Consider the following 13,159-nt stretch of genomic DNA (forward strand, 5'->3'; position numbering starts at 1 on the left):
GTGCCGCGCTCTTCTTAAAATATTTAACACTGTGAAATACGAAAATAAATTAAATAAATATTTTGAAAAAAAAAAATTAAAAAAAAAATAAACAAGTGAAAATTAAATAAAAATTAAAGAAAATGATAAGAACATAAAAAAAATTAAATACAATTAAAAATAAAAAATAAATAAATAAAAAAAATATTTTTTTGAGAAAAAAATATTTAAAAGAATAAAAAAGTCAAAATTGCTCACAGAAACAAAAATTCAGTGCATATGCAAGTAAAATCAAGAAAATTAAATAAAAACATGTTAGTGGGTACGCAAAGTCACTTGAGTGCTGCTAACTTGGCATCCTCAAAAGGTGGCACAGATTTTTCCATCGCAGCTATCATGGCGCGGGGGGCTGCCAGCAGAGAGCCCTCCGAAAGAAGTATGAGTAAGTAACTTTATTGATTTTTTTCCTTTTCTCCATGTTGCTACAAAAAATCTTTTTTTTTATTTTCTTCGCCTTGAATCGAGACTTGAATGAAACGAACGTTGTGTTTATTTGTTACGAGAAAATTATGCACATTTTTTCTCTTATTAGTTTTGTCCCTTTGGCAAAATTCGGTTTTTTGTTTTGATGTTGTGTGAAAAGGATACTTGAGGGAATACAACGACAAATTGCAGTTCCGACGGACAAAATAAATACAAAAAATCATTTACATAATAAAATAAGCAGCTTGACCAATAAATATTCTTTTCGAATCAGCAACTCGTCTTCTTTTCAATATTTTCAACCCACAAAACTTATTCAATATTCGCGCGGCGACATGGCAAGCAGAGGAGACGACGATGAAAATCGATAACCAATCTAAATTTTATTTAGAGACTATCGACTCCTTCTTGCCGACAACAACAACAACAACATCATGACGACGACGACCGATGTAGAGAGAGAGGAAAATTTTTGCAGAATATAGATTTGAATGGGCCTCTTGCGAGATCAATTATGTGCCGTCGTCTGCCAGTGTGTTTATAAATAGCGACAGAAAATACCTTTAAGTAAGTGTTGAACAATTGTGTTTTGTCTCTGCGTTTAGCAAGTTAACGCAGACTCGCATCGAAAACATGGACTCCATCCATCTATGCTCATAATAAATTCATTTCTCAACACTTTTGCCTACACAAACGAAAATTTCTCTCGACATATTTTGAGTGCACATACAGCACAGACTGGTCGATATTTTCCGTTTGTATCCAACCACATACGGCAGCAGCAGCCAGTTGAAAACCCCTTGAAAAATTTTTATGCCTTTTTTATACCGGAGAAATATTTAATTCTTTCGTTTATGTACTTCTAACAACAACAACAAACATTTTTCATGACACCTCGTTTTTATCTCTGTGTTTATGTCTGTGCGAGTCTCTCTCTCTTTTTCGGTTTAAATTGCATATCAACCCCATTCCAGCATCCCTTTTTTCCGCTCGTACAGTAGAGGAATCTGCCAGGCTGAAAAGGTATGAATATGAAAATTTTTTTATCATGGTGTAGAAAAGTCGTTCAATACTTTGGTAGAATATTTAAAAAAGGGTGAAGAACAGAGCGACGTGTTAAAATGGCGTCAAAATGGAAGTTTTAGTGACAGTTTTCTTCGTTCCTTTAAATTTTTCACCACAAAAAAAAATTAATTGCGAAAAATCGATGTCGCCCTATTTTCGCTGTCGAAAAAAAAAACAAATAATCCGAAATAATAACTTTATCATAATAATAACAATATAATTATTATATTATGATAGAGTCCAATAATTTGTCAATGATTATTATCACAGTTGTTTAAGTTCGGTCATATTTTATTCAATTTTAAATTGTACGCCAAAAATTTATCGCCCGCGTAATTATTTATTTAATAACACGAAAAAAAAATTGATTGAAACATTTATATTGATGAAGCAATTAACACTGTTCACTACATATTTTACGTTATTTTTAAACAAAATTTTAATTTTTTTTTTCAAAATTCACGAGGGACACGAACACGATAAAACCACATAATTAGATTTTAATTTGAGTTGCACCTAAACAAAATTTTTCGGAGAAGATGTGAGCCAAAATTGAATTTATAATTAAATTTTACAATTACTTTCGTCCTGCAGCAATCGATTCATAGTAGTAACTGCACAGAGACTGATCAAATTAACATTATTGTTGAGTTGAAAATTTTACACACATTATTTTGCAGTTGTCGTCGTCGTCGTCGTCGTCGATTTGTTTGACGCACACCATAGACCATATCTATCGGATAGGATAGAAAATTGTAATTATATTATAATGTGTTTTTGCTAGTAACTTGCCTGAGAATTGTTATATCGTTGCGATAAAATCAATACAAAATTGTTTTTTTCGTTTGGGTACACGGGCGACAGTGTGCATTGATAGTGTCATTATTTTGTAAAATAATTGTTTAATGATATGATGTAAGTTACAGTTTAATTGAAAGTTTTGTAAAATGATTGGAGTTTTTTTCCTCTCGTTGCATTTGATGGGATTTGAATTGCCCTGAAATGAAGTTAAAATTATTATTATTTTTTTTTCTGTATAAAAATCGATTTTTATAAATATTTAAATTTCTTAAATTTTATCTTTACAAAATTTTTATTCATTTTTATTAAAAAAAAAATCGAAAAATTTATTAAGATTTTATTTTTTAAAAAATTCAAAATATTTCTTAAAAATGTATTTTCTTTTTATTCAGAGCTTAATTTTTTTCTTCGAAAATAAATTAAACATGTTAAAAATCTATTTAAAATTTTAATTTAATTTTAACAAGCTCTTTAATTTTGAAAACCATAAATTTTAATTTTTTGAATAATTTTTAACTTTATAAATAAAAAAATATTTTTTTAATTAAAAAATTAAATTTTTTAATAAAAAAATATTTTATTTTTATAAAATTTTTCAAGATCTAAGTTATTATTCTAAATTATTTTTTATAAATTTTATTTAAATATTTTTCACGTAACTTTAATTCAATTTCATGTCATTTTTAGTTCAAATTTTAAATTCTTAATATTTTCAAAAAAAAAAAACTTTTTAAAACATTTACATTCAATTGGGAAAATGTTTTAAATATGTTACCTCAAAAATTTTTTTTCAAAGAATTAATATAAAATTGTTAAAATTCTAAAAAATATATCAAAAAATTTTTTCCTTCAAAAATTACATTAAATTATTAAATTTTCTAAAAATTCATGAAACTTGTTTAACATTTTTTTTCAAAATTTCTTTTAAAAAATGTTAAAATATTTATTGGGCTGTCAATTCGTAGCCATGTTTTATTATTTGACTTGCGTTGACTTACACGCAGCTACCAGTTTTCTTCGATAAATAAATTCCTAGTTGTCGTACATAACGTTTTATTTGTATTGATCAATAAATAATTGAATTTCAAAAGAAAAACGGTAACCAATCATGTGCTGTCGACTAGTGAAATTGATGAGGTTGCGTTTTTTGGTCTTTGATTGTTGTCTGTAATCCTCCGTGAAACTCCGATTAATTCTACAAAAAAAAGTGAAGGAATGATAGATTAGCAGGTCATTCGTGAAAGGAAAATTCGTTAAAAAGACAAAAAATACTTCAAATTATTCATAAGGCTCACACGATAAATTAGTGATTGATTATTGTTCACACTTTTAGCTTGTAATTTACGTGCCATGATACGTTTCTAACACACTCTCGTCAACATTCATGTGGCATGTCGGTCATAAATGATTCAATTGACGCAATTATGGTGCATTAAAAAAACATAAGTAAAGTACATTAGTTGTGCATTCATGATTATTACTATTTTTTTTTACCATATCTAGTAGTTTTGATATTTGTTGCATATTGCCAAAGTGACGGAGAACGAGAGACAGAGACAAAACGCACATATCACATTAATGTCAGTTTCAATTGTGTTGCGGTACATTGCAATTATTTATTACATAAAATGTGTAAATTTCTTTTTAATTTACTTTTAATTGCGGCCTTTTGCACCTTTGCTCATTTTTTTGTACTTTTTTTCTTTCATGAGCCGTGCCCTGAAGGGTTTTCGACAGATTTTCACAAATTACAGACCTCACAATGCCAATTTTTACTGAAATCGCGTCATTTAGAAAGTCTGCGGGCTCGCTAATGAACTCCTCATTCTTCGCCCAAAACGTTAAAATTCCAGAACATAAATCAAAATCGTGCGCGATGCATATCTGTAACGTTCTTTGGCGAATTTGCACTTCATCTTTTATTATATTTTTTCACACTCGGCTTCTTTTCTTTCTTGCGTTGTTGTTGTTGTGCCAAGAGAGCTGTTAGCGCGCAAAGACACACAAAACTCAATAATAAATATGCTAATGCCTTTTTAATTGATGCGAGTTTATGCACTTTTTTCTTCATTTCAATGAATGGCGAACGAAAAAAAAACGCATGCACCTCAATTATGACTTAATTTAATGGAATCATCATGCATCATCCATGAAAGTGCGTGTGTTTGAGTTCTTCGCGAAATAAAAGAGCAGTAGCATCTCACATAATTCATTTTCTTGACGCAATTTTATTTATTTTGTCTCGTTTGCAGGTCCAATCTCGGTCGATCGCTTTCCCGAAGTTGACGATGAGGTGGATGTCGATGTCGAGCAATGCAGTGACTCGGAGGCGCCATCACGCGCATCACGTACAAACACATCCAACTCGCGAGCAACACCCACAAGTCCCTCGGATGAGGAACGATTGACGCCAGAACCAACGCCTGTGAGTAGTTTTAAGCTTATTTTTCTGTAAAAATTAAAGAATTTATTAATTTAAGATTTTTGACTTAAGCTTAAGTTTAAGAATAAGTCAAAAATTTATTAGTTTTTGTCTTTTGAATTAAAATTCTGGAAAAAAAAATTATTTTAGAAAATTAAAAAAAATATATTAAATTTTTAAATTTCGAAGAAAAATTGCGGTAAAAGTTGACTTTTTTTAAAATAATTTTAATTAATTTTTTTTAAAATAATTTTTGATAAAAAATATGAGATTTTTTAAAAAATTTGTCTTAAAAAAATTAAAAAATAATTTTAAAAGAAAATTATGAAATATTTTACCTTAAAAAAAATTTAAAATTATTAAAAATTGTTTTTAATAAAAAAAAAAAAATTTTCATAATTTTACTAAAATAAAAAAAAAATAAAAAAAATTATAAAAAAAATAAAATAAACTATTGAAATTAAAAAAAAGTTTTTTGCTACAAAAGTCATTAAAACGCAATTTACTTCTTACAGCGACCACAAATCCAGGGATCATGCAACTCTGATGATCTACGTCCAGTGCAATGTCATCTAGAAACTAAGGAATTATGGGATAAATTTCACGAATTAGGCACCGAAATGATTATCACCAAAACTGGAAGGTAAGTCATTTGATTTTATCATCATCCGTTGCGGTTACACACAGGACACTTAAATTTGTCTCAATTACTGTCAAAAAATTTATATTTTTATCTGATCCGAATCTCTTTTGAGGTAATTTTGTGGGTTTTTAAAAAAACATTTTAAAGAAAAAAAAATGTCATTTAGATTAAAATCTAAAATTTCTAGAATGTCAAAGCACCGCTCTCGCACCAAAAAAAACTAAACTAATCAACGTCATTCACTACAATGTGCTACAAAATGGTCGAAAAAAAAAAGAATTAAATGGCAAGCGGTGGTGTGGTTTATTCAACTCTTTTCATTGTCAATTTATTGATAGCCAAATGACAGGTCGTTTAGCAATTGCTTTATTATTTTTCTACCAACCACCCCGAAATTTCGGTTGCATTTCGTGCATCGAGAAAATGTCATGTCGTCTTTTTTGTTTCGAAAAAAAAAATTAAACAATAAATGGAAATTTTTCGTATCGAAAATTGTTTCCTGTCTTCCTTCCTTCCTTTTTTTTTGCATTATTCATTTGCAACTTGCACCCTTCTTTTCCATTTTTTTTTTTGTATTTTCGCACGACGACGACTACGATGATGTATTTTTGCGCATGCCATCTACTTGCCACTTGTACTATCCGACGATGATGTTACGATAGATTGCACACACATAAGGAACGCAAGATAAAATGGTGCCTTCCTCAAATCAATGACAGACGAAAAATGTTAAACAACGAAATTATTTGCGTTGCGTGAGTTTTTTTTTTTTTTGTATTTTATTGCATGTCACATCGTGAAAATTGCTAAAATTGACGAGTCTCTAAGCAGACATGTACATGATTGGTTTAATATTGAAAATTATCATTATTATATATATGAATATTTGTTTGTGTGTCGCTTAGTCATGACAAAGTTGTCCCCCAAGAGCCACTTTCAATCATAACAACACACAAACACACACTGAATGTCAATTTTCCTCGTACAAACATAATTTTGTCGATTTTGTGCTTTGACATGTGACTGAGCTCGATCAAGTTTTATTTATTTTTTTCGCTCTAGAACACCGTGACATGCAAAGGTTACAACATACATATTAAAAAATGTCAGTTTAAAGCTTTTTGTTGCAATTCGACAGACAATTTATTTTTGGATTGCTCGATTTTTTTGATCAAATGTCATGACATTCGTGATCACAATCACAAATTAAATCACTTTTCTGCCAAAATTTGACTTCCGAAGTCATTTAATGATGGGTTTGTTTATTTTTTGACATTTTGACGTGCATTTTTAAAAATGTAAAAAAATTAAAAGACATTTTTTTTTTTCAAAGAATCAACAGGAGAGATAACGATAATAATTTTTAATGATTAGGTTGCTGTAACTTTTTAATAGTTTTGTATAACATTTCATGTTTATTTTTTTCGCCATTTATTTAACGATGTCCTCATACGAGAGCAAAACACTCCACATGAGAATCTATGAAATATTTCAAGCTCAAATAACACAACAAATAATAAACGATAATCTTTTTTCACTGCTTTTGCTTGCTTTACAACAAGAGTAATATTATACACGGTCTTATATTGATTTATGATTTTCTGTTTAATCGTACATATATATCGATTGGACCACACGACGACGACGACGACGCGACTTGAAAATTATCGCTTTTTACAAACAAGTTGCTGGTTTGTTATGCAGGATGCAATTTTTTACTACTGCGTTACACCTAATCATCAAAACGGTAGCAAAAGAGCTCTGACATGCTTTTTCCGTCTTTGAATTTTAATTTTTGGGACGAAAAAAAAATAAATATATTAGAACAACGAAACAATTTAAATGTAGTTATTTTCATTAAATTATTACCGCTCGCACATGTCCATGTAATGTTTATTTCTTTCTCTCGTTTTTTTTTATGTTTTACAATTTTTAGGTTTACATGCCATATGGTCGTATACACGAATGGAGTAGAGTAGACATTAAAATGAATTATTACTTGTATTTAATATGCATATGAGGCGTTTTATTTATATTTTTGTTTCTTTTTTTTTCGACAATAACGAGAGAAACTCGCACCCAAAGCAAATACAAATGTATTTAAATGAAAGAAAAACAAAGGAGAAGTGCCGAATCGAATTAAAATTTACCTTAAACGTCTTAATTTCGGGTTTTTAGGGGTTTGTCACGACATTTCTCGTATATATTTTTTTTTTATTTCAAAAAAAAAATTGAGTTGAGTAAAAAATAATGAAAAAAAAAACTCAAAACGAGATGCAATTTCTTTTTAATTGCATTTAATTTTATGCATCCATGCACTTTGTTTAATTTATTTATTTATTTCGATGGAAAATTGCATACCGACGGTCGGTCAAACATTTCCCAGCGCACCACACGCCATGCTAACGTTTAAGATAAGAGAACAAACCTTTATAATCGTCTTCATAACAATGTAATAAACCATTATACGCAAGCTACTGTAAAAATGTTGTAAAAAAGCGAAGAAAAAAATAATTAAAGTTTTAATGATAAATTGAATGAAAATTGCTCTGCTCTTGCTTGATTAATAATTTTTTTTTTCTTTTTAAATAAATAAATAAATTTTAATGAATAGAAAATTTATGTGATATTGTTCATATGTAATTTCATCGTAATTAATTTTTTTTTCTTCCAATTAATTAATGATATTTAGAAATTTAGAGCAAATTTCCTCATATAAATTAATTTTTTTTATTTGACGTGTTGAAAAGTTATCAATTATCAGAAAAAAATCTCTCAGGAAATCTAATCTTTGACATTTCTAAGATGCGCAAAAAATGAGCAATCAACTTCCTCACGAGTAACTTTTTTTTTAATCTGATAACTGACGTTATACTCACGAATATCAAATCACTCGATTACTATCCAAGTAATTGTAGAACAATATTAGTAATAAACAAACAATATTCTCGTTAAGCAAAATAAGATGAGATCCCGTTTAAAATTTTAGCGGGAACGATAAATGAATAATTGTGCGCAAACATCCGGAATTTAATTTTTTTTTTCTCCAGACACAGACAAATATGATGAAGAATAAGATCATCTCGGTAAACAGAATGAGATAAAATGGGGCAAAAGACACATAAAAACAAGATATGAAAACTGACACCAAATATGTATCAGAATATCTGATCTGCGGCTCGCTGCGTGTGTGAACTATAATAAATTACACAAAGTTATGTTTTGGCGTTGTTGTGTTGAATCATTGAATGGACCAAAAATTACACACCTATTCAGAAAGTGTATAATAAACTATCAGGAAACCGGTCTTCTGTCACAACTTTTTTGACTTCTGTTTGTTGTGTGTGCCATTTATACGTCCCCTTCTCACTGTAAAACCGCACATACTCATACACAACACAACGCAGCAGCAGCAGCTTGAAGCACAAAACATAAATAATACAAGTTAAGCAAATAAAAATAAATAATTTTCCATTGAAATCTGCATCATATGATGTGGTGTGTAACAATAATATATTTATAATAATATAAATAATCATTATTATTATTTTTTATATCCATTTTGTACAAATGTACGATTCGCTTTTTATAGGCATTTCATACCTCGGATTGTTATTAAATTTATTTGATTTTAAATATTTTTGTATTGAATTTGCCTCTCGGCGTGATAACTTTAAGGAGAGGAAGAAGAAAACGATTTCATTCATGGGCCCTCATCGGTCCTCGTTTTCGTTTTCATTTCAATATTTAGTGCATTTAGTATTATTGAATTACACTGGCAAGGCATTTAATGATAATAAGATGTGTTAAATAGTCAATTTCAATAAATGGATGAATGAATGCAAAGGCGTTCACCGATGTCATGTGGGCTTCGTTACAATAAAAATGTTTAATAATTGATTTGATTAATGACATTAGGATTTGTATATTTACAAGAGTCTCTCGAAAATGTCGTGCGAAAAATATTTTACGTCATAAAAAATATGACGCGATGTGGTCAGTGACGGGTTTAATTTTTTGAGCCAAATTATTGCTTGGTTTGGATTAATTGGCATAGATTTTTAGCTTTTTAGGCCTACTTAATAATAGACGTTTTTTCAATATTCACAAGTATATCCCAAAATCTAAAGTAATTTAATTTGAAAAACCTCAATTCATCAAAAAGTTTCATGATACCAGTCCATTTGAATGCTTAGTTCTTGACTCGGAGCTTCTCATAAGTCCACCTCTGAAAAAGATTACAATCGTTATTCAAATTTTTGTTCTAAAAAACGGTAAAAAAAATTACTTATTCCGGTGAAAATATATTTTTTTTTTCTGTTTAATCATCCTCCAGTAATTAGTATAATGATATTATTTATTGTTCTACAAAAAAAACGAGTAAAATTTTAATGGGGTGGTGAAGAAAATCAAATAATAAATATCATACCTGACATCATCCACGGAAAATTCACTCGTGTGCTTCGTTAAGAGAGTTGGGTGTGCTGTCTCGTTGTCACTTGTCAAATTATTATCAATTGTTTCGTTGTTATGTTATAATAAAATGTGATTATTGTTATTTATATTGGCGGGCAACAAACAAGCGAGCGTGGCACGGATCCCTTGATAATCAATTAAAATTTTTGTCGGGCGTCCCTTGGTCAAAAAAATAAATAATAATTTAAAAAAAAGAAGGGAAATTGATTAAAAAATGTTTAAGATACATACCTCAATGATGTTAACAATAATTATTAATAATAACAAATTTAAATTCCAGAAATGGTTTTCATTTCATTCATTCGCCACAAAAACAAAGCAAGCTCAATTAACTTGATGACCAACTTTTGTTTTTATTTTTATTTATATTTTTTTGGTTACATCTTGATGTATGATGACTCAAACTCTTGCTTTATAATGAAAAAAAAAGAATAAATAATAATAAAGGAACAGGTGAAGAATTTTTTGGTGCTCAGCACGTCGAACGGTCGGCGGCAGACTACTTAAAAAATACCTCTATCATGTTTGATATGTTTCACCTACCAGCTTTTGGTATACTGAAAAATATTCAATTTACCAAAAAAATATTCAAAAAACTTCATATTTATGTCAAATATAATTAATATCACTAAATTTTCTTGAGTTTTTTAATTTATTGACTTTTTGTGTTTGTTTTGGACAAATTTCGTTTTGTTATCAGTTAAAGTTGTTACAAATAGAGGGCATCAGTTAAAATGTCCAAAGGTGCAAATTGCCATTCAATTATAAAACTCGTCGAACTGTTACTCTTTTTTTAATATATATTTTTATTTTTTTTTACAACTTGCCATTCATTCATTTTCAATGCCAAGCCGCTGTCTACGGCGTGTTATGTGTGTGCGATAAACCGTTAATTTCGTAACAAATTACTAACTTTTACTCGTTCTCATGCAACTTTCCTTGCCAGCGAGGTACCTAGCTCGGCGACGAAGCACGGGTTAAGCGCGCATTACGACGTTTAAATACAGTTAGACTAATAGTTTCGTCAATTATCGTTCCCCGCACACATTTTTTTCCATTATGGAATGGTAAATAAAAGGATACAAAACTTTTTTTTTCTTCTTCTTTAATTTACCTTTGTTAACACTTGAAGGAAATTATTATTTCAATCTATTTTGACACATTTTTGCCGATCGTCACAATTTTTTTTTCCATTAATGTTCAACAACAGCAGCTCCGCGCAGCACTAAAAAGGGGTTATAATGCTCCTTTTACCGAGTTTCATCGATGCGCGCGTAATGATGATATGTAATAATAAATAATAAGTAGCACAATGTACAGCACAAGGAGTGTAGCGGGGCAAAAAAAAAATGAGACCGACAAAAAAGCATAATAATAATCATATATATTGGATCGAACGTGGTTGTGGTGTATCATAGCACTTTTATTGTCATATCAATGCAATTATGATTACGAAAAAACATGCAAATCGATCATTAACGGAGCGCGCTCTTTTTGTTGTTGTTGTTGTTGTCTGTTGTTATCAATTTGCTTCAACACTAACTTGTAATTGAGAGAATTTTCAATGTGAAATGATACGTTACGGTCATTAACTTGCTGCGAGCATGTTAATAAAATGATTTGTCAAAATTCTTCGAAAAAAAAACATACTCGGATCATATTATTGATTAATGTTAGGAAATAACTTGAACATTAAACAAAATTTAAACGGTTATTGTTGTGGAAGATAAAAATTAATCGGATACAAACAAGTTTATAATAACTTCTTGATGTTCAGTTTTAAAAAAATTGGATAGAAAGTTTTCGATTAAAAAACGAACAATCGCATTTTGAATTTTTTTAAACCACGTGGCTTAACCCAGTGCACAATTTAAAATGTCTAACTTTTGCCAATTCTAAATTTACCTAGAATGTATTTTAAGTAATGCCCCAAAAGAAAATTTTGAACTTTTTTCCCCAATGTTTATATGTAAAATTCTCGGCCTAATGCATATTCAAATTTTTATCCCAGTGCATATTATAAAATGTCTATCTTATGTCAATTCCAAAATTATAACTTGGAATGAGTCATAAATAATGCCTTAATGAATATTTTGAACTCTTATCCCAATGTACATTTATAATTTTTGTCCCAATGTATTTTTAAATTTTAAGCCCCAGTGCACATTTTAAAATGTCTTACTTGAGCAAATTCTTAATTTCAAACTTGTAATATATTTTAAATAAAGTTTTAATATATATTTTGAGCTTTAAACCCAATATACAGTTTTAATTCTTGCCCCAATTCAAATTTTAATTTTAAATCCCAATGCACAATATAAAATGTCTGCCTTACACAAATTCAAATTTTTTAACCTAAAATGTATTTTAAATAGAACCTTAATGTATATTTTGAGCTTTAAACCCAATATACATTTTTAATTCTTGCCCTAATTCAAATTTTAATTTTAAGCCCCAGTGCACATTTTAAAAATTTAGCAAATTTTAATCCCTTGCATATTTTTAATTTAATATATATTTTTTTTTCAAAAACGAACAAACAATTTAATTCTTCATAATATAATCCCACATTATTTTTCAAAACACAAACAATTTCTTGTAAATCAAAAAAAAAAATATGAGATGAAAAGGAAATCATAATAAGTTACTTCGCGCTTCTCGTCTGAATCAACAACTTTACACTTTCATACACATTTAATATTTATTTACCTACAAGATGATTGTTTTTAACGCTTTGTAACTCGTGAAAAACTAACATTTTTTTTTATTTATATGAATTCGTATTTTGTAGCCATAAATAACTTATAATAAAAATGAGAATCTTATCGCTTATTTGCATAATCACCACACACAAAAATCTGTCATCAATCTACTTAATTCGTTAAATTATTATCTCTTGTTCGTTTGCCCATCGTCTCGTGTCATATTTCTTTTTTTTTCTATTAATTCGCCATTATCTGTACATTTTTTCATCGTTTTCGAGTGATTATGATTATCTTCTTCAAAAAAAATCTTTTATTGTTAAGAAATCTGAAAAGAGCGATTAATTAATTATGAACCTGTTTTTGGCAATTTTTTTTTTTAGATAAACAAAAAAAAATGTTTTAAGATTAATATTTTATGTTGATTGGTGTTGATGATGCTCACACGTTCCAGCTTCACACAAATAAATAATCATAAAAAAACGGCGCGCCATGCGTTAAATCTCTCAATCATGTAGGTATCGATGAAAAATTATCGTAATTTAATTTTGTTTGTGTGAGTTTTGAAATTCAATTTGTTTGTTCACA

General features: G+C 29.0%; 1 protein-coding gene across 1 annotated transcript in view; it reads left to right on the forward strand.

The window, feature by feature from the left end:
* The first annotated feature begins 348 nt into the window (after positions 1-348).
* LOC134828610 (T-box protein H15-like) overlaps positions 349-13,159 on the forward strand; it is a 33,646-nt gene continuing 20,835 nt past the window's right edge. Inside the window, exons 1-3 of the mRNA XM_063841592.1 lie at positions 349-421; positions 4,581-4,753; positions 5,266-5,393. Of these exons, the coding sequence (XP_063697662.1) occupies positions 376-421; positions 4,581-4,753; positions 5,266-5,393 (347 nt within the window). The 5' untranslated portion in view covers positions 349-375. The remainder of the gene's footprint in view (positions 422-4,580; positions 4,754-5,265; positions 5,394-13,159) is intronic.

The sequence above is a fragment of the Culicoides brevitarsis genome, chromosome 2 (genome assembly GCF_036172545.1).
Source record: "Culicoides brevitarsis isolate CSIRO-B50_1 chromosome 2, AGI_CSIRO_Cbre_v1, whole genome shotgun sequence".
Taxonomy (NCBI): domain Eukaryota; kingdom Metazoa; phylum Arthropoda; class Insecta; order Diptera; family Ceratopogonidae; genus Culicoides; species Culicoides brevitarsis.